General features: G+C 37.3%; 1 protein-coding gene and 11 non-coding genes across 15 annotated transcripts in view; 1 reads left to right on the top strand and 11 right to left on the bottom strand.

The window, feature by feature from the left end:
- Nucleotides 1–164: 164 nt before the first annotated feature.
- On the bottom strand, nt 165–236 carry trnad-guc (transfer RNA aspartic acid (anticodon GUC)). Its single transcript has one exon. It is a non-coding gene; the product is annotated as a tRNA-Asp (tRNA).
- A 97-nt stretch (nt 237–333) lies between these two features.
- Nucleotides 334–405, bottom strand: trnad-guc (transfer RNA aspartic acid (anticodon GUC)). Its single transcript has one exon. It is a non-coding gene; the product is annotated as a tRNA-Asp (tRNA).
- Nucleotides 406–502: 97 nt separating this feature from the next.
- trnad-guc (transfer RNA aspartic acid (anticodon GUC)) lies at nt 503–574 on the bottom strand. Its single transcript has one exon. It is a non-coding gene; the product is annotated as a tRNA-Asp (tRNA).
- Nucleotides 575–671: 97 nt separating this feature from the next.
- Nucleotides 672–743, bottom strand: trnad-guc (transfer RNA aspartic acid (anticodon GUC)). Its single transcript has one exon. It is a non-coding gene; the product is annotated as a tRNA-Asp (tRNA).
- A 97-nt stretch (nt 744–840) lies between these two features.
- On the bottom strand, nt 841–912 carry trnad-guc (transfer RNA aspartic acid (anticodon GUC)). The gene has a single exon. It is a non-coding gene; the product is annotated as a tRNA-Asp (tRNA).
- Nucleotides 913–1,347: 435 nt separating this feature from the next.
- On the bottom strand, nt 1,348–1,419 carry trnad-guc (transfer RNA aspartic acid (anticodon GUC)). The gene has a single exon. It is a non-coding gene; the product is annotated as a tRNA-Asp (tRNA).
- A 266-nt stretch (nt 1,420–1,685) lies between these two features.
- trnad-guc (transfer RNA aspartic acid (anticodon GUC)) lies at nt 1,686–1,757 on the bottom strand. Its single transcript has one exon. It is a non-coding gene; the product is annotated as a tRNA-Asp (tRNA).
- A 97-nt stretch (nt 1,758–1,854) lies between these two features.
- trnad-guc (transfer RNA aspartic acid (anticodon GUC)) lies at nt 1,855–1,926 on the bottom strand. The gene has a single exon. It is a non-coding gene; the product is annotated as a tRNA-Asp (tRNA).
- Nucleotides 1,927–2,023: 97 nt separating this feature from the next.
- Nucleotides 2,024–2,095, bottom strand: trnad-guc (transfer RNA aspartic acid (anticodon GUC)). The gene has a single exon. It is a non-coding gene; the product is annotated as a tRNA-Asp (tRNA).
- Nucleotides 2,096–2,192: 97 nt separating this feature from the next.
- On the bottom strand, nt 2,193–2,264 carry trnad-guc (transfer RNA aspartic acid (anticodon GUC)). The gene has a single exon. It is a non-coding gene; the product is annotated as a tRNA-Asp (tRNA).
- Nucleotides 2,265–2,361: 97 nt separating this feature from the next.
- trnad-guc (transfer RNA aspartic acid (anticodon GUC)) lies at nt 2,362–2,433 on the bottom strand. The gene has a single exon. It is a non-coding gene; the product is annotated as a tRNA-Asp (tRNA).
- Nucleotides 2,434–3,493: 1,060 nt separating this feature from the next.
- Nucleotides 3,494–21,386, top strand: part of map2k5 (mitogen-activated protein kinase kinase 5) — a 38,574-nt gene continuing 20,681 nt past the window's right edge. For 3 of the 4 annotated variants that reach the window (XR_013325915.1, XM_077713712.1, XM_077713714.1), the window contains exons 1-12: nt 3,494–3,924; nt 3,997–4,045; nt 4,492–4,559; nt 7,661–7,730; nt 8,805–8,845; nt 10,679–10,746; nt 10,840–10,888; nt 11,996–12,060; nt 18,128–18,167; nt 18,711–18,779; nt 18,948–19,029; nt 19,826–19,887. Coding sequence is in view for 3 of the 4 variants with exons in the window: in XM_077713712.1 (XP_077569838.1) it covers nt 3,799–3,924; nt 3,997–4,045; nt 4,492–4,559; nt 7,661–7,730; nt 8,805–8,845; nt 10,679–10,746; nt 10,840–10,888; nt 11,996–12,060; nt 18,128–18,167; nt 18,711–18,779; nt 18,948–19,029; nt 19,826–19,887 (789 nt within the window). In the remaining variant the exon portion in view is untranslated. The remainder of the gene's footprint in view (nt 3,925–3,996; nt 4,046–4,491; nt 4,560–7,660; nt 7,731–8,804; nt 8,846–10,678; nt 10,747–10,839; nt 10,889–11,995; nt 12,061–18,127; nt 18,168–18,710; nt 18,780–18,947; nt 19,030–19,825; nt 19,888–21,386) is intronic. The other variant, XM_077713713.1, reaches the window with a different exon arrangement.

Raw genomic sequence — 21,386 nt, 5'->3', positions numbered from 1 at the left:
GTCGGGGAATCAAACCCCGGTCTTCCGCGTGACAGGCTGAGATACTGTCCACTATACTAACGAGGAAGGTTGCTCTAGGTCTTTTGACAGTTAAATTTTGAAGAATGCTAATATGTACTAACTGGTAGAGTATCTGGTAGTGCTGCAGACGCAAAAAGTTGATACTCCCCCTCGGGGAATCGAACCCCGGTCTTCCGCGTGACAGGCGGAGATACTGTCCACTATACTAACGAGGAAGGTTGCTGGAGTCCTTTGACAGTTAAATTTTGAAGAAAGCTAATATGTACTAACTGGTAGAGTATCTGGTAGAGCAGCAGACGCAAAAAGTTGATACTCCCCGTCGGGGAATCGAACCCCGGTCTTCCGCGTGACAGGCGGAGATACTGTCCACTATACTAACGAGGAAGGTCGCTGTAGTCCTTTGACAGTTAAATTTTGAAGAAAGCTAATATGTACTAACTGGTAGAGTATCTGGTAGTGAAGCAGACGCAAAAAGTTGACACTCCCCGTCGGGGAATCGAACCCCGGTCTTCCGCGCGACAGGCGGAGATACTGTCCACTATACTAACGAGGAAGGTTGCTTTGGTCTTTTGACAGTTAAGTTTTGAAGAAAGCTAATATGTACTAACTGGTAGAGTATCTGGTAGAGCAGCAGACGCAAAAAGTTGATACTCCCCGTCGGAGAATCGAACCCCGGTCTTCCGCGTGACAGGCGGAGATACTGTCCACTATACTAACGAGGAAGGTTGCTGTAGTCCTTTGACAGTTAAATTTTGAAGAAAGCTAATATGTACTAACTGGTAGAGTATCTGGTAGTGAAGCAGACGCGAAAAGTTGATACTCCCCGCCGGGGAATCGAACCCCGGTCTTCCGCGTGACAGGCGGAGATACTGTCCACTATACTAACGAGGAAGATTGCTTTGGTCTTTTGACATTTAAGTTTTGAAGAAAGCTAATATGTACTAACTGGTAGAGTATCTGGTAGAGCAGCAGACGCAAAAAGTTGATACTCCCCGTTGGGGAATCGAACCCCGGTCTTCCGCGTGACAGGCGGAGATACTGTCCACTATACTAACGAGGAAGATTGCTCTGGTCGTTTGACAGTTAAGTTTTGAAGAAAGCTAATATGTACTAACTGGAAGAGTATCTGGTAGAGCAGCAGACGCAAAATGTAGATACTCCCCGTCGGGAAATCGAACCCCGGTCTTCCGCGTGACAGGCGGAGATACTGTCCACTATACTAACGAGGAAGGTTGCTTTGGTCTTTTGACAGTTAAGTTTTGAAGAAAGCTAATATGTACTAACTGGTAGAGTATCTGGTAGAGCAGCAGACGCAAAAAGTTGATACTCCCCGTCGGGGAATCGAACCCCGGTCTTCCGCGTGACAGGCGGAGATACTGTCCACTATACTAACGAGGAAGGTTGCTTTGGTCGTTTGACAGTTAAGTTTTGAAGAAAGCTAATATGTACTAACTGGTAGAGTATCTGGTAGAGCAGCAGACGCAAAAAGTTGATACTCCCCGTCGGGGAATCGAACCCCGGTCATCCGCCTGACAGGCGGAGATACTGTCCACTATACTAACAAGGAAGGTTGCTTTGGTCTTTTGACAGTTAAGTTTTGAAGAAAGCTAATATGTACTAACTGGTAGAGTATCTGGTAGAGCAGCAGACGCAAAAAGTTGATACTCCCCGTCGGGGAATCGAACCCCGGTCTTCCACGTGACAGGCGGAGATACTGTCCACTATACTAACGAGGAAGGTTGCTTTGGTCTTTTGACATTTAAGTTTTGAAGAAAGCTAGTATGTACTAACTGGTAGAGTATCTGGTAGAGCAGCAGACGCAAAAAGTTGATACTCCCCGTCGGGGAATCGAACCCCGGTCTTCCGCGTGACAGGCGGAGATACTGTCCACTATACTAACGAGGAAGGTTGCTGTAGTCCTTTGACAGTTAAATTTTGAAGAAAGCTAATATGTACTAACTGGTAGAGTATCTGGTAGTGAAGCAGACGCGAAAAGTTGATACTCCCCGTCGGGGAATCGAACCCCGGTCTTCCGCGTGACAGGCGGAGATACTGTCCACTATACTAACGAGGAAGGTTGCTTTGGTCTTTTGACAGTTAAGTTTTGAAGAAAGCTAATATGTACTAACTGGAAGAGTATCTGGTAGAGCAGCAGACGCAAAATGTAGATACTCCCCGTCGGGGAATCGAACCCCGGTCTTCCGCGTGACAGGCGGAGATACTGTCCACTATACTAACGAGGAAGGCTGCTTTCGTGTTTTGACAGTTAAGTTTTGAAGAAAGCTAATATGTACCAACTGGTAGAGTATCTGGTAGTGAAGCAGACGCGAAAAGTTCATACTCCCCGTCGGGGAATCGAACCCCGGTCTTCCGCGTGACAGGCAGAGATACTGTCCACTATACTAACGAGGAAGGTTGCTTTGGCCTTTTGACAGTTAAGTTTTGAAGAAAGCTAATATGTACTAACTGGTCACCTATTAAAAGTATCCCTTGTCTGGTGCCCAAAGTTAGCTGGGATAGGCTCCAGCACTGTAGTGACTCTTCTGAAGATAAGTGTAAAAAGGGGTGAATATTTTTTTTTTTTTACATTTGGCATTAAATGTTCTTATGTATGATTGGATTGAATCTAAAACTAGACTATATTGACCTTCTTTGATGCAAAATCATTAACTACTTTTTTTTGTTAACAGTTAATAATCTTTATTGCCCCATTTTAGACAGGATACAGTGGCACAGTTTTGTGGCTAGTTGGCAGGCCATGCCCCCCCCCCCCCCCCTCTGCAAACACCAGGGGATCAGACGGTCTATGCTTTTAACTTGACGTGAAATAAGGGATAATAATTTAGCAAACTGCTAAAATAATTGAAAAATAAATTGGAGAAGGCTCTTGTGCTTTCCCAAATAGATTGTGGCCTGACCCGTCACCAACATTGCCCATAGCAAAAACATACAAAAACAACAACAACAACAACGACAACAACAACAACAACAAAACTGAAGGCTCTACCAATGAGGTCACCATGTTGCCACACATTCACATGGATAATATTTATTAAAAAATCACATTATTTATTTATATTATGTATTTGTTTGCGGCCTCTGGCCCAGAGTCAGCTGGGATAGGCTTCAGCACCCCCGCGACCCTAATGAGGATAAAGCGGTTCAGAAAATGAGATGCAGTGTATTTGTTTGTTGTTATTTGTACATGTCCCAACTTATTTATTATGTTGAATACTTATTTATTTATTACTTGTTCATTGATCATTTATCTAACTATTCTTATTTATTGTCTATTTTTTGTTGTTATTTGTGCAGTGTGGTGAAGATTTAAATATCATTATACTTGTATAAAGACAATAAAACTATTCAACTCAATTAGGCAACATTTTCATTTTAATTACAATGCTTGTTACTCAGCACTTGATTAGTGGGACGTGATTTGTATTTTACTTTGAAAAGAACTGAACGGATGTCTAGTCAGTGATGGCACTGCGACACTTGCAATTTCCTTTCGCACTTTTTACTGCTAAACACTCACAAAATAACACGCTAAAACTTTACCCGTTCACATTATTGGCTTTCGCTTGGTTTGTTATAAAATCATGATGTAGTTTTGAGTACCTCACAGTTACTGTTATGCCTCCTTAGATGTGTGCATCACTCAATACAAGTATGTGGTCTGGACAGGATGCTAATTTGTGTTAGCATACTATAACAGGAAATTAGCTCGTTAGCATCGTAAGATGTAATGAAACATTCTTTCTCGTCTTCATACTGATGATCAACCTGCGTAGCGTTTCTATTATGGACGCTGAGGGGATTGTCATCCGAATAAAAACTCCGTTAGGGGACATGGATTCCTCCGTTGACTCTCCATCACTGCTAAACTTCAGTGATTTGCTGGTAATGCTACACACTCAGAAGGCAGCTTTTTTTGTTTGTGTTATTGATAAGTAATTGCGTCATCTGTCATAGGTTGCTATTAGAGATGTTATGCCGGAAGCGACTGTCACTGCATTTGAATGTAAGTATCTTTGAACCATTACCAAAGTTTATGACTAGACCTACAGCATCCAGATCCTAGAACTTGCTGTCATGCAAACTTTGAGTTGATATGCTTTGTCTGCATGTAATCCCGGCTTCATAATGTTTTATTTTGTTCGCCATATGTGGATGATATACAAAATAAGTTGCATGGATGCCATTGACTGTGATAGATGTCCATTCAAGTGGAAGAACTGTCAATGACCATTCACTCATTTTAAATGGAACGGACGTCGATAACCATCCATGTCAGTGAAACATGTTCATTCACTGTTAGCCCTCCCTGTCTAAATGAATTGGGTTTCCATCATTGACATCGGCAGCTAAAGAGTTAATGAGACACTGATTATTTTTGCAATGCACATTGTACTACTTGCATTTATTAATATTTTTTTTTGCTTGTCCATTGTTTTTTTTATCTGTCAGATGAAGATGAGGTTGGTGACCGAATCACTGTGAGAAGTGATGAAGAGCTCAAAGCCATGCTGTCATATGTGAGTACTGGAATGTTTTTTTTATTTATTTTGATGTTCTATAAGAAAATATGTTTTATTTTGAGGCACTCCGTGTGCTTGTGATTGTCTCTATTTGTACCTTATGACTGACTGGCGGCCAGTCTAAGGTCTAGTCTGCCTTTCACTTGAAGTCAGCTGGAATAGATCACCTTGTGACTCTGACAAGAATTAGTGAATGAATTTTATATATTGTATTATGTAAATGCTCCTATTCATTCATGTCAAAACATATGGAGACCTTCTATATTGTGAAGTGGCTCTTGAAATGTACTTACTAAAAAGAAAAAGGCACTCTCTCCGATTGTATGTTAGGTACAGAGTAAAAACATGTAGTCATATCAAATTACTGGGCTACGCAAAGTTACTAATACAACAAATATTCCCGTTAAAATTAAATTTCAATGTGCTTTATCGCTATTGTGACAGCCTCACCAAAAAGTATTTTGTCTAGCAAAATTGAGGCTTTTCTTTGCATTTCAAAAGGTTTCATAACCTGAAAATTTTGGTCCTATAGTCATTCGTAAGTAGAGGTATGACTGTATTTTGCGTTGAGTACTCTCCTCAAAATTCTCAATGTCATTTTTTTCCAATGTCGCTCAGCCCTACTATCTACTATATAATGCATTCAATGGTGGAGGTTAACTGTGTGTATGTGCATGCGCACATGATCTATGTATCAATCACACATCCACGTACACACTGAGACACGCTATTTAGTGTTCATGACATGAACAGTAAGTGTAATGACGTGTGATAGGTCTTTTTCACTGAGGACACAGTGTTAGATAAATGGCTGTCGATTTTTGATTATTTATTATTCAATACTTAAAGATTTGCCTCATTAGGAAGCAGACCCCTGCAGGCTACAGATTTGCTTCAAATCTACGTTCATCTCAACACGTATTTTACCCCCCATCATTTCAGAATGCTGCTAGACCCACAGGCACAATTTCTGTCAATCCTCCAATGTTTTTGGGTCATCTTATTTTATTTATTGCAGTATGGTGTATTTGTTGTCGGATTATGTAAAAGTAAAAACAATACATAAATAAATAAACTAACAAAAATGTCAGAAGCAGCATCCACAGCTTGCATTGTTGTTGCCTCGCCCTTACATAAATGTTCACATTTTTAAGAAGTTAAAACAGGGTTGATATTGACTTAATAATTATGTTTAAGCTCTTATTTAGTTGTAGTTCCCAACCATTTTTTTTCCACGATTGCTGTTAGACTGTCTTTCATTAATTCCATTGTATTTGTTCAATACTTAACTTCCTATGAGCGATCCCAAGTGTCAGTTATGTTATACAAAAATATATGTAGCTTAATGTAGCACAAAAATATATGTAGCTTTTTCATTTCTCCACTTATTATTCCACAAAATTCCAGGCATTTATCTAATAGATATCCAGAAATAAATACGGCACAGCAGCTCTGTTATGGTTTTCTTGTCTCTTGTCTTCTTATCACAAGGATAGCTATCATAATCAACATAATTCCTTGTCTAATTTAAGTGTAATTTCTTTGTTGCAAAAATTTGCCTTTGAGTTTACTCGATTTACCTTGGTATCTTTTCTTTCCCAGTAATGTTTGTTTTTTATTCAACTGGTTACAGTCAGTAGTCTTTGATTTTTCAAGTTTAACAATTTATCAGTTTGTGTGGTTCTGGACGATGACAATTTTTTTTCTTTTTTACACCCAAAAAAAAAAAACCTCCCTCATTGCTGAGCAAAATTAATGCTTAAATTCAACAGTTAATTAACAGCCGTCTGTGGAGAACATTTATTTTGAAAACTGTCCCCATCAGTGAAAACACTGATTGCTACATGCTCCTGTGAGACCCACAGGTCTTGCAGGCATCCCTAATCATTATTGGACACCTTGAAAGACAGATGCCCCTGTTCAAAGTTAAAGACTGGCCTCTGTCAGGTGCTAAAAAAACGTGTGACCTCATCTGTTCCTCAATCAGCTCCCCCTGAAGGTAATGGTTCTAATTCCACCATTCTGGCTCCCATCGCCCCTCAGCCTGCTAATGATAATGAGACCCTCTCTCTCTTCTCTCTGCTCTTGTCCCTTTAGGCTGAGAGATTGTATTTGGGATTGGACACAGTTTAGTTATTGGCCAACAATGGGGAATGTCTTTTAATAACACACCTTCCACAGATTTGCTCGTAATTGCCGCCTTAATCAATAAGCTAGCTATGCGGAAAATTAAAGGTATGTGAAGATCACCCCCCTAACACGTACAACATGTTTTTGGTATTAGGCCCATTGTTCAGAAGTGGACGACCGAGAATGCTGGAGGGCAAAAGCGTAGAGCTAGAAGCGAGCAGGGATGTGACAGTGATAAATAGGCCTTTTAATAACAGCTGTGCCACTTGGGTAGCCATTGTGATCCATTTCTATCCAAGCTGGCCCATCGTCCTCCATTTCTTTCCTCCCCCATGATGAGGAAGCAAATTTGCATACGTCTAAAAAGTTAATGTTTCATGGCAAGGTGTAAATGAGAAGACACAATTAACGCACGTACATTAAACTTACACCAATTTGTATGTTTTTGCAACTGTAACTGCGACAAGGTCAGAGTGTTAATTGTTGTTGATTTCAAGCCTCCTCCACCAAGGATGAGGCACAAACACTCAAACTCACACCGATGCTCACAAACTCACAAAAACACACCCACCCTCAGTTTAACAGATGGTTTGGTTAAGTGAAACATCAATTATTGCATTGGCTTGGCAAGCGTTTGGGAGGCTCCCGAGTGTGTCTACATGTGTTAGTCCTGTAGGATATGAGTGTTTGGTGAGCTGTTGACCTGGAGGAGAAAAGGGTTAATACTACACTCCTTCACAACAAGCCCATGGGGCATTAGCCCTCTTCGGCAACAGATTTCAACACAGCATGTTCACACTTTGGAAACCCATTGGATGACAATTGAGCAGTTTTACATATTTCGAATCTACTAAAGTGAATATTGCCAAGTTTATGTTCTTGTAATTGGGTTTTGTGCCATAATAACATACTTCTAAATGGTGAGTATTTGTGGAAGCTTGTAACCACGACTTTATTTTCAACTTTAGTACTGCAGCACAATGAACGAACAACGGGTGAATGGACAGCTTCCAGAGCCTCTGCAGATATTTCCACGAGGTACGGTATCTTTGCTCTTAACCATAAATGTACATTTGCAAAAGATGCGAGCTATTTACTACTACTACCACCACCACCACCAAATGATTTTGCCCAAGAGTGAACAATTGCACTGTGCAGATTTTAGGATTATTCTCTGTAGTTTCAACATTTCTCAAACACAGATTTCTTCAGGGATTTTTTTATTGCCCGAAAATTACACATTAATCATTTGAACTGTGAGGAAAAACTAAGGATACAAAAACAAATGACAACAACAAACAAAAAATATTGATGAAAGAGAAGTTAAAATCTAGCATTTAAAAAAAATCCGTGAAAATCTGTGATCTAGATCTTTTTGATTCTGCTTTTAGAGATTCAGTCATAAAACTATCTTTTTAAGCACGTATTTGTCACACCTCGCCCGCTGTAACTGCATGCTTTTGGGCAGGCCAAATATTGTGATGGGTAGCATCTGCATCTAGCATGGCGTATGCCAAGTTAATGTGCTCCTGTCTACTCCATTGTGTCAGTGAGTGTTTTTCTTATTGAAAAAAAAAACCCTAAAGCAATCACTATGAACTACATATCTATAATAGTCTGTTAATCTCCCTGGAAGAAAAGTACTACATATTTCAAACGTGCTGGAATATGATTGGTGTGTTAGAATATGGCAGGGTGTTGTGTTACATTTCTTCAATGCAAATTTTACTTTTTACTGGTGGTCAAATAAAGCCTTTCTCGTGATGTTTTGTGAATTGCATCATGTTTGCAATACAAATTATTTTCCAAATTATCTACATGTCATTTGTTTACACATCTATGAAAACCCCTCAGGTTTTGTGTCATAGAAATGCATCTTTTATACCCACATTTCTCCCTCTCCTGTCTTGTTCGTTTCTATGCTTGTAATGGCTTTTCTTTCGACAAACTGTCAGTATTCCCAAGAGGAAAGCGGTTCGAGCACTTTCTTTTCTTTAGATAATTTTAAGGTAACCCTCATTTCATTTCTATTTTTTTCTTTTTAGAACTGAACTGATGCATTTGTAAATGGCCTAGTGATGTGTTCCTCAATCTAGTCAATTACTGTTTCAGCCGGCAAGACTCCGGGGATCCGGAACATACATGGCCTGAAGGTACCTATCTCAATAATTGTTTCAGCTGCCTTTCACAGAATGACGAGAATGTCTTGAAGTGAATAGATTGGTAACACTGTGTTCCACTTATTGAAATGTCAATTGCAGTCCAGGCAATCCCTCTGTCTTACTCAGGTTGTTTTTGTATTGGGAAGGCTTGTATGGCAGTTGTAGGGCATGTGCTCTTCTTTAATGCTTACTACTGTTCACACATGTGAGGATCTTGAATTTCCCAAGTACGGGATGAATAAGGGTTAATCTAATCTAATTTAGTTACAAATGAAAAAATATAAATATTATTGGAAGGTAAAGTTGTTTTTTTTGAAAAATCATTCCCATGGCACCAATGGTATTTATGTATTTAGTATTGAATATTCTGTGGCGCCTTTATTCCAGCTACTTCTTTACAAAGGTCTTGATACGATCGTGTTTTCTCAAAACTCTAGATAACCCTTCACCTCTTTTCACTCATGTTAGTATAAAAGTAATTGACTGAGCAAAGTGGTGTATATTCCATTTAAATTAGGTCTTCTTGGTCACTAATTAAAGTGAGAATCCCTTTGCTTGAGTGGACCCAGCACACATGCCTCTTGACCCCAATTAAAAGATTCATTTTCAGTATTCCCCTAATAGTTATCTTACTATTCTCTAATTTCTTTGGTGTAACCATAGATGCATGAAAGGATACAAAGAACAATGCTTGTCTGAATAAATTTCTCATCAGCCAATCAGATAGCCAACTCAATGCATTTAGGGATGTAGTCATGGTCCAGATGATCTGCTGCTGCTGAGACCAAGTATGAAAAAGGGAAAGAAACAAGATTTAAGGGACTTTGAATTTGCATTGGTGGTTAGTGCTCGACGGGCAGGTGATTATTTTAGAGAATACTGATCTACTGGAATTCTCATGCACAACAACCACTAAAATTTAGAAAGATTGTTCCAAAAATGATGAAAATTATGTCAGAAGTCATTGGAGAATCTAAAAACAGGAAACTGAGTCTAGAATTTTCCCAGACTCACCAAAGTTAGACAATTGAATATTGGAAAAACGTTACTGGTCCGATAAGTTTGATTTCTACTGTAGCATTCTGATGGTAGGCTAGAATTGTGCATAATGAACATGAAAGGATCCATACATACTACCTCCTATCAACATTTGAGACTGGTGGTATAATGGTGTGGCCTTTGAACACTTAATAGTAATTGAGCATATATGCAACGCCTCGCGACACGATTATTGTTGCTGACCTTGTCTGTCCGTTTATGACCAAAGTGTACCAATTTTCTGATGGCTAGTCCTATGAGCATAATGCTCCCTGTTATGAAGTTTGAATGATCTTTGATTGATTGGTTCCTTTAACACGAAACAAGTGTATTCAAATGGCCTCCATAGACACCAGATCTTAATCCAGTAGAGCACTTCTAGGATGTGAAATGGGAAAGGACCATCAGGGCTGTACGGCTAATAAAGCCAAGTCAGCATGTGCATGGAAGAAACTCAACTATTCACAATCTTAGCCTTTGGAACATTACACGAAATTACTGGCGTTGGCATATATTTTTCAAGAATGGCCGTTTACACAGGAATTCAAAACTGATGATATAGTGCAACACTCGTACTAATTTTTTGAACACACCTCAATCACTTAGTTTAACAAAACCGTTTAAAAACTTCATTTTAGGCTCTGATTATGTTACATAACTTTTCATATGCTATGGTAATTTCCATATAAAATATACACATTCACTAAATATTCCACTTAAACTATAGATTTGGCCAATCAATAAATTATTTTTTTCAATTCCTTCTCTTGATTTGCAAATTGTCAGGTTAATACAAGACCTAATCCAGCCAATGACTGTACACATGGGCTGACAGACCCTATGGCCAACAACAGGTGAGCTCAGTGAACAAAGCTCAATTGAAAGATAGGTAAAGCTGAAAGGTGCAATATATATAAACGTGAATAATTGTGTTAAATGTGCTTCAGTTTAAAGAAATCATCTGCTGAGCTGAAAAGGATTTTGACAACTGGGCAGGTATGTTATTTTTTCGTTTAAATACGTTCTTGTAGATTTTTGTGTATTTAAATCCTAAACGGTTTGCACAGTTTTGCTTAGCCATCAGAAATTTCTTGTTTTACACTGTTAATTTAGTTTAAAATAATTAAATTATTGGGTGGCTCGTTGAACGAGAGGTTAGAGCATTGGCCTCACAATTCTGTGGTCAAGGGGTCGATCCCAGGTTAGTCTATATGGAGTTAGCATGTTCTCTCAGGGTTTGTGTGGTTTTTCTCCAGGTACTTCCCAAAAAGTGCAGGGGAAGCTAGTTGAACGCTCTAAATTGCCCCTTGGTATGAGTGTGAGTGTGAATGGCTGTCCATCTCCGTGTGCCCTGCAATAGGCAGGCCTATTAGGCCTATAGTGCTCCAGCACCTTGCGCGACCCTAGTGAGGATGAGCGGTTTAGAAAATGAATGAATGATTGAATGAATGAATAAATAAATAAAAGCAGTTGCTCTCATTGAACATGTATCTACAGGAATCAAATAAACCCCTCAAAAACTATTTAAAAATCAAAATTTTCACTCCAAACTTATCTTTCCAAAAGTTGATGTACGGAGACCCTGGGAAACTTCTGGTTCTAGTAATTTAAAAATAAGTAGACATGATTTTTTTTAACAATTCTTTTACTCTAATACTTTCATGGCTATTTCTCCCGATACTATGCGAAAAGAAGTTTTGTGCTCACACAGACTTTACGTCGCCCAAAGTTGATGCCCTTGAAACAAAACAACTTTCGTTTCACATAACATAAAAACAACAAAACGACTTAAATCTTGTAATATTACAACTTTTTCCCCCTCCTTATATTACTTCAATCTTGTAACGTGACGCCAAAAGCAGTTTTGTACTCACACAGATTTAACGTTGACAAAAATTGAAGCCCGATAAAACCGAACCAGATCCAATATACGCTGCATGATATTTTAATAAGCAACAAAAATGACTTTAATCTCATAATATTACAATGTGAATTTGACAGATCTTTTCTTGCGGCACACCTGGCCATTGTTCATGGTACACCAGTGTGCTGTAACACAGTGTTTGGGAAACATTGCTCTTATATTTTCTTGCTATTTTTCAGATTAACGCCCAGGATATCCAATACCAAGAGCAGCTTGGACAAGGAAATGGAGGCACTGTCTACAAGTAACTAATCTGATTTACACAATATTTTTTTCTATTAGCCGTACCTCTACTTACTAAGTTAAATGGTTCCACAAGTTTTTTCATAATTTGGATTTTTTGTAAATAGAGCAAAACTTAATATATAAATTCCGTAATTCGTTCCACAGTCCTAAAAAAACTACCAACTATAAACCTTTTAAAAAGGATCAGTGTTCAACTTTTCTATGAAAGATTTGAGAAACAGACAAAAATGAAAGAAATTCATGCAATGAAAAAGTATTTATTAATGTTTTAAAATGAGGGCAGCCTGGCGGCTGAATGGTTAGTGCTCGGGGTCTTGGGTTCGAGTCCTGGTCGGCCCTCCTTTGTGGAATTTGCACATTCTCCTTTGGCTTGTGTGGGTTTTCTCCAGGTACTCTAGTCTCCTCCCACATTCCAAAAACATGCGTGCTAGGCTGGTTGAACACTCTAAATTTCCCCGGGTGTGAGTGCGAGTGTGAATGGTTGTGTGTCTCCTCGTGCCCTGAGATTGGCTGGCCACCAATTCAGGGTGTCTCCCTCCTGATGCCCGAAGGCTTCAGCACCCTCCTTGATCCTTGAGGATAAGCGGTTCGTAAAATGAATGAATGAATGTATTTAAATGAATAACAAGTATGCAAAGACATGTTCTATTCATCTAGTCGTTAAGTACAGTAAGGAAAAAGTTAATGTTGAGACACAAACACATACACATGAACACACATCTAAAACACTTCTAATTATGAATTTAAACAACTTAGCATTAAATCGAACTCCAAAGGACTAACAGTCTCTCATCTTGTAATTCTGTACAGACAGGCCATGCCAAGTAGTTGCTGCTTTTGATTCTTCCTTCTTCTTCATATGCGGGGCGATACTTGTAGGTGGGTTATGGCAGGCCTGTTTTGCCTTGCAATCTCAGAAAAGCGCAGTCTTGTCAGTAATAGGAGTTTGCCCACGCCACATCTAAAGGGCAATCAACATTGGAATATTAAAAAATATAGAGCCAATATCCCGCCGAACTGAGTGCGGTATATTTACTGAGTGATTGATTTGGAGTCTTTGTGATCTGGCAACTCTAAGTGCCTACGTTCTCGTTCTCTTCGTTGTGCCTCATGTGCGTGAGGTTTAAACGTTAATAATTCTTTCTCTGAAGGACTGGCACCAGATGGATTGCGGACTGGTACCGGGTCATAGACCAGTGGTTTGGGACCACTGCTATAGATCACATTTTTCCTCACTGGGTAGAAAGATGAATTTTTGAGCCATTAAGTTATGAAATAAATGTTGCTCCCATCCCTTTTTCCTGTTTCCATAAATCCCAATACATTGAGCTGTTTTATTGAGATTGAAGTATTGATTACTGCTTCAACTAACCTTGACTACGTCGAGTGTTCTCTCACATCTCAACAAACTCAGTAAATTTCCAGTCGAGCAAGGTCAGATCTCTCCCTTTTTATTATCTCTTTTCTCAATCCAAACACATTTGACTCTTTTATCGCCTTTAGATTGTTTCATTAAAGTTCAATCTCTCATAGTTGCCGGACAGACAGAATGTTGATGTTTAGTGGTACAAATTGTTACAGTACACTTACAAAGGCCAATATTGCAAATCCAACAACTTCTCAGTCAATTTAGCTCAGCAGGAAATCGATCTGGTTTGGTACTGAGAATTTTATGGTTGAGAGGAGAGGAGAAAAATACAGCTCTACTCTGTTCTGTTGTTGTCCATTGTGTTTTCAAAAGTACTTAATAGTTGAGGCAAGACAATTCATACGGCAATAGCATTTCATACACTTGTGTAATAAGTTTCAAATAGAAAAGAAAATAAACATCTAATGATAGTTCACTGAAATATCTACATTAAACCATTTGAACCTTGTTTATTGTCATCATAAATTAGCTTGTGAAGTATATCTCAATTATTATTATTTTAGACTCAAAAATTCTTTCATCGCATTTGTTTTTGCTCTTGAGCCTAAAGACTCTGGTCCAATAATTTTTTGGCCATATCAGGTCAAAAGGCATTGCCGAAGGCAATTCGCGTTTTAACACTTAAACCCATTAATGACTGACAGCCATTCAAACTTAATTGGATGTTACCAACACCTTGACTCTCAAAAGCCACATGACCTGACCTATCCCCCTCATCAGTGTTGGTCCGACCATCCCCTCCCCTGTTTTCCTTTTTTTTTTTTTTGAAACTGCACTCTTTTTTTCATTTTACGGCTCAGTCTCTTGAGTCCATTTCTTCTGCCAATGTAACGGACTCTGTGGTCCATAAATACAGTTACAAGGACACACGTCACGTACTGTCTACTGTCTATATGACTCTTCAATAGTGACGACCAATTAAAACACGGGTGTCCAATTTGGTTCTAAAGGCCTGCTGTGTTTGCAGGCTTTCATTCCAACCGAAAAAGACACATTTTCACCATTCTATAGTGTCCTAAAAGTGTTATCAGTTCATTGCCGTCATGTGCTGCTGGTTTCAGAAAAAAACCTTATTGGTTAAACTGCCTGTGCTGGAACAGTTGGAACAAAACCTGCACCCTGTCTGGCCCTCAGTGGAATAGTTTGGACCTATCTGAATTCAAACTAAGACATTAGGATGGCTTTGACAGTAGCTACATCTACTTGCACATGGATAAGTTTTCTTTATTATTGATTAGATTTTATGATCAAGGCTCCAACCCATTTGCTTAATTGGTGTAGTATCTCAGTGATTTGGTGTTTCCCTTGACCCCTTTATTACTTGCGTTACTTATTCATTTGCTCATCAAAATATTTTATGAAACCCTCATTCTTATATATATATATATATATATATATATATATATATATATATATATATATATATATATATATATATATATATATATATATATATATATATATATATATATATATATATATATATATATATATATATATATATATATATATATATATATATATATATATATATATATATATATATATATATATTATATATATATATATTATATATATATATATATATATATATATATATATATATATATATATATATATATATATATATATATATATATATATATATATATATATATATATGTATATATATACACACATATATATGTATATATATATACATATACTTATACATATATACTTATACATATAGACTGAGGGTTTCAAAAATATTAAGATGATTAACATTTACAGAGGGTCCATTCAATTGCTTAATTTAATTAAATATTAAGGCATTAAAATGTGAAAATTACAGAATTTAAAGTGCCATTACCAATAATGATTACCAACATATTAAAGATTGATTCCTCCATTGAGATGCTTGTGAGCAACTCCACAGTACACTCCTGCCACTAATAACTTTTTTACTAATTTTGTAACAACAATAAGGATTACAACAGTGAAGCAAGAAATAAAAGGTTTTCCCTCAGGTGACAAGTTAAGTTAGACACAGTTGCATTGTAACTCCATGACATGAAAATAGATTCTGCGGTTCTTTGAAAGGACAAATTTGAATAGTTTTATACAATCAAAGCAAAATTGTAATCATTTATCAAAAGGTTAAAGATCCAAACATTTTCTTTCCTTACTTGTTAAATTGCTCTCACTATTTTTCCCAACGTTTTCGGCTGCAACTTACAGGATCACTTGATGCATATTACTCGAATCCTTGTTTGTGTTTAGCAGCGTCTAAGTGATGTAAGTAAAGCCATTGTGTCTGTCAGGTAGAGAGAATAGTGGCTCGTCAACCATGTGGCAGTGTAAAAGTACTACATTAGCCCTGATCCAGAAGGCCAGCCTTTCTAACATATAGCTCCAACTTGAGACACATTGTGAGAGGGCCTATGAATACTGCATGATGGAGCTTTTATTACAGAGGAGCTAGAGTGTAAATAAGATCTAGGCAATGAGGCACATTTACTGGGGTCAGATCAGGGGGAAGTAAAAGGGGGGTGGCTATGTAACCTTGTCTCCATCTCTCCTTCTGTCCCAGGCCTGTCATTGTAACTCATACATATATGTATCCAGACCTGAGGTGGTCAAGGACATTCTTCTTTAACAAAGCAGTATCCTTTATTCATCTTTATTACATCCTCATAAAATAAATTTAAAGATACAATGTTTAGTTTTTATTAAAACTTTATACTGTAGTTTCCTTTCTCCCAGTCGCAATTTCAAGTTCATCATTATGACTTAAAGAGATCGTGAACACTATCATTATTGTATTTTATTATGTTCTGAGTACTAATTTTGGTTTAGTTTTGACAATGAAATTGATGTGAAACACTGAGAAAACAATGTTGGCCTTATCCTTCTTGATAGGGCAAATGGTAGACTAACTTACATCAAAATTGAGTGAAATAGCAGCATAGGTTTTTCCTTTCTTTACCATATCGAAAAAACTTGCATTCTCCCAATTGTAACGTTAACAAAGAAGTTGCCATATTTTAATCATTTATTTGGAATTCAAAACCACAACATGGCTACTGTCAACCATAGCTGATGAAAACAACAACAAAAGACCCCAAAAAACAAAAATTTCCGTACCTCCTTACCTTTGCCCACTCGCATGGCACGTTGAAGGACAGTACAAAAACAACTTCAACAACCTGATTCATTACAATATCTTAGACACTGACTGTGCGTGGAGAGATACTGTAAATAAACCTTGGACCTTAACTCAGCGAGGAGAGGAACAAGGGGTAAAGTGTACTGTATATAATGAAGGAATATATTGTAAATTCTATCTTGAAAAACGCCCCGTGTTCGATCGGACACCTGGGCAGGCAACGAGCTTGTTATAAAGTTTGTTTTATTGTGGCTACAACATTTTATGTGACGTCTGTTCTTTGTTTATAATTTTATCAAATACAGTTTCCCCAAAAATGTGACTTATGAATGCAATGTTATTTTTTAACCCTTTCATTGTACATTTTTTAGGTGCGACTTATAATCAGAACAATATCATAATCACTTCAGCATATACATCATGATAGAAAAATGAAATAGAAACACGGATAATGAGTCATTTTCTTACTTTTATTACATTTACTTCATCTTCTTCCTATAGAATAATCAAGCAGAATTGTTACAAGAATGTTTACACAGAAATTTTGTTTCGGTGCATTCAACCCCATCCTTGGTAACTCGGGCTAGAATAATGGGAGGACTCCAGGTAGTTTGTTTGATAGCTTTCTCGGCTTTCACAACCTGCTCATTCAGCATTAACTTTTCTACCCTTGCAATCTAGCCTCAATTAACATCCTCGTTTTAATTACGAGGCAGCAGTCATGCTTAGCTGATATTGATTGTTGTTTAGAACAACACTAAGACAGCAACGGGAAAACAAGGACATCAGCCTTTTGTGGAAATTGCTCTCTCGTGGAGAACATGACAGCGTAGTTCAGAAACACTCTTGGGGCAAAAATAAATAACACTGTGTATTCACAAAGTCAGTGTCTTATCCACACTGTAGTATTTGGTGATTACACACTGATTTACAGAATGTGTATGAGATAAATAATGGCCCTCTTGTGATTAGCAATATTTCTAATTTAAAGACATGCATTGTCTAGTTGATGTATTATGAAAATTAATCATAGTTTTTTGTTCAATACAAAATGTTAGGATTTTGAAATAGGCTGCAGGGATCTAGCAAAGAAAGATAATACATCTGTCTAGGCCAGTGTGATTATGCTTTGCGCAATTCTGCTCCAAATAACTGACAGGTGGGAAGACCGTTATTAGGATCAAGTAAAACTAAGTCATAACTGGACTCCCACATCATTCCTAATCACCCGGCAGATGTTGGACTATTCAATCTTGTCTAATGTCCAGTTTGAAGCTAGTGGACACTGTTGTGAATGGTAAACTTAATGTCAAGCAATGTAACTATTTCTGGCATAGACTAACCTGATCACAAAATCATGACAGAGTTGTCCAATTTCACTTCTCTTGCCAGTTGCCACAATAGCTTTAGGGCTCTCTTCAATTTGTTGCAGCGTAGCATATATGTAACACCCAGTTAGTAATATAGTATTCTCCCCCTTCTTTCTAGAGCATATCATCTTCTCGGCAAGCGTGTTTTAGCTGTCAAGGTAAGAAAATCATTCATAATGTATACTTTTAATATGCGCTAATGAGTTTTACTTTGAGAGATCAGTATTAATTAGCCAGTAACTTTAGCTTCGATTGTGTGTTGCAAAAATGATCACTACTTGTTGATGTGGTGGTATCAATGGTGTATTTATGTTTGATGATGTGTCCATTGCTTTCACCCCATACAGATTAGTATGATAATCAACTGCATTTCCATTGCCTCTGTGACAATAAACAGTTTCTGAGTTTTTAATATGCAGCCAGATCTAGTTGTCATTGTCACAGAACCTGTACTTGCTTTTTCGCCTGTAGTATGTGGGTTGGAGTGACCAGTTGACCCACCTGAATAACAAACGGCTGCCCAATTAACATTGACCCTTTTCTAGCAAGAAACAGGATATGAGAAGTGTTTTATAATTTTTAGCCGTGGGGAATCTTTGACAAAGTTGTGTAAGACTGATGTTTGAAAGTCACCTGGAAACTCTTGTTAAACATTTTGTCTAATGTGACGCAGTATCTACTATTTTGCTTTGGTCTTACAGGTCATTCCTCTTGACATCACTGTCGAACTACAGAAGCAGATAATGTCAGAGTTGGAAATTCTCTACAAGGTCAGTTTCTGTGATTTTTTTTAACTTCATTTTTAGAAATTCATACATAAAGCCAGATTGTGGCTTTAGACAATTTCCTTAATGTTACACTTGTCGCAGGATTATCCATCCAGCCACCCCTCCGTCATTTATATTCTGCAAAAATTAACTCTTATGTCATTATTGCAGTGTGACTCACCCTACATCATCACTTTCTTCAGTGCTTTTTTTGTTGAAAACAGAATATCCATATGCACAGAATTCATGGATGGTGAGTTATCCTATGACATTATCAGTTGGTATTGCTCTCACCTGTCGTTCGTGTTTGTCTCGTGTATCCATTTACACTTCTGCTGATCAAAAGAATGTCATGGTATTTTGAAATGTTTAGCATGGTAGTGTGCTAAAAGCTACAAGGGTGTAATAAATCCAGACTTGAGGGTGAGTGTGCAAGTGTGTGTTAGTCAGTGAGAGCTGTCTGTGTTGGTAGTTGTGTGTCACTGTGTGTTAACTGTGTTAATGCATTAAATCCCCTGTTTCACACATTTGACAAAATGTCAACACATTTTAATGGCTGTCCACTTTTAAAAAGTCTATAATTACTAAGGCCATATGGTTTTTGTTTTTATTTATAAAATTATGGTTATGGGTTAAAAACAAATATACATGACATTGAACAAATACATTTAAAAAAAGAATAGTTTTTTTAAAAATGCCAAATACAAAATGGAGTAGTGTTTTTCCTTTTATTTTTCTATTCATTCATTTAACACTACATGAATTTTTTTTTGTCAAACCATTTCTCTGCTAAGTGTAATTGGTAAAGATACAATGACTAATTTGTATAAAGCCAATTGATTAGTCGGGCGGCCATTACCCAAGCATGAGTTTAATGAAATGTCAAAAAAGTCCTGCTTGTTGAATTTTATACTTTGTATTTTTGATGCGCACCCGTAGTTCAAAAACTAACCATTTGTATATATACACAATCAAAATTAAACTTACCCAATTTTGAAAATGAATTAAATATTATAAATAAATCATTTTATCTTTCACTGCTGCTGCAGGTGGATCACTTGATGTCTACAAAAGAATTCCAGAGCATGTCCTTGGAAGAATTGCTGTGTCAGTAAGTTTGAATGTAGTACATTGGACAAGACGTATTTGGTGGTGTTCGGAAGACTACTTGCACTCATTGGCTTCAAACATTAAGTAAAATTAAAATCAAAGATTTTCGTCAAGAATCGACAACTCAATCAAAAGTATTGTGGTTGATTCTTGACAAAAAAAAAAAGCCTGAAATGTGGTGTATGGTTAAAAAGTTCAAGGTGGCTGAATACTTTCACAAGCCACTGTATATATCTGTGGAATGAATTACTATTTAGAGTTATTCAGGAGAAAGTGGTGCCTGAGCCACAAATTAAAAGAAAAAGAACGGCACAAGGTAATTGGCTATTGAGTATACAAATTGGGTTTTTCAAAAAAGGCGCTGTATTTTTATAATGTTGCAGAAAAGAAATGGTAGCAAAAGATTAATTATCTTCTATTAAGTTCACTTCTGAGAACAGCTATTTGCCCAAATGAACTCTCCCTCTTTTTTTAATCCTGTTCTACCTAGTCCTTTTATAATAATGGCCTTGGTGTTGATATGTGAATGGCTGCTTTGAACAATTATTACCGTTCTCCTGTCTCTGTTCTTCCCCGTTCCTCAAACTTTGTCTTTAATCACTGACAGGCATTAAGTTTGACTTTGACTTTTTTTCCACCTTCAAATCTTTTAATTATCACACGAATTGGACCCGAGTAAAGATTTACCCATGGTTTTCACCACCTTTTTTAAGCTGGATGACCGTAAACATTTTTTTTTGCTCTTTGAAAGGTCCAAAACTACTTCAGAGTAAGCTCCCACTGCTTTTAGTTCTATTAGATATTTTAAATTCTATACTTATTGATGTAGTTGTTCACTCTGCAGTGACGACATGTCGCACTAACTGCACTTTTTACTGTCGTGCAGGAGAAATTCCCAACTCAATTATTTCTCAAAAATTGTCCGCTCATATGGCCTCATTGAAGGTTGACAGAGCCAGAAGTTTGACTAATGAAATAACGGTTCTGCACAAGGTCAACAAACCGATACTTTATTTTCTATACATTTGTCCTTTAATAACCATTCCATATTTTACTCTACAACCCGAATAAAAAAACGTTACAGTTGTATCTCTACTTATGAAATTAATTGGGCCCACAACCTTTTTCTCTTAGATTTTTCGTACAGCAGTACTTTGTGTAAATTCTGTAAAATTATCAGTTTCCCACTTTGTATGAAAGATGTAGTAAAGCAATTTCTAAATAAAATAACGGATTCATTTTCGTCGATTTTTTTAACGTAGATCTTGTGTTCGTATGTTGGGACGGTCATTTGCATATCAAAAGGTTTTGTAACCTGAATATTTTGTAGCTAGTGGCATTTGTAAGTAGAACAAGACATTTCCTGTTATCAAAGGCCACTTTCACTTAATTTATCTGATATCAACACTTCCATATATAAGCCTGGCCTAAAAAGAGCGCTAGTTTTAATTTTATTATAGGACCGTTACTGTATATAATGTTAAAATATGATATATTTTC

This window comes from Stigmatopora nigra, chromosome 3 (genome assembly GCF_051989575.1).
Source record: "Stigmatopora nigra isolate UIUO_SnigA chromosome 3, RoL_Snig_1.1, whole genome shotgun sequence".
NCBI lineage: Eukaryota > Metazoa > Chordata > Actinopteri > Syngnathiformes > Syngnathidae > Stigmatopora > Stigmatopora nigra.
This window is presented reverse-complemented; position numbering and strand designations above follow the sequence as displayed.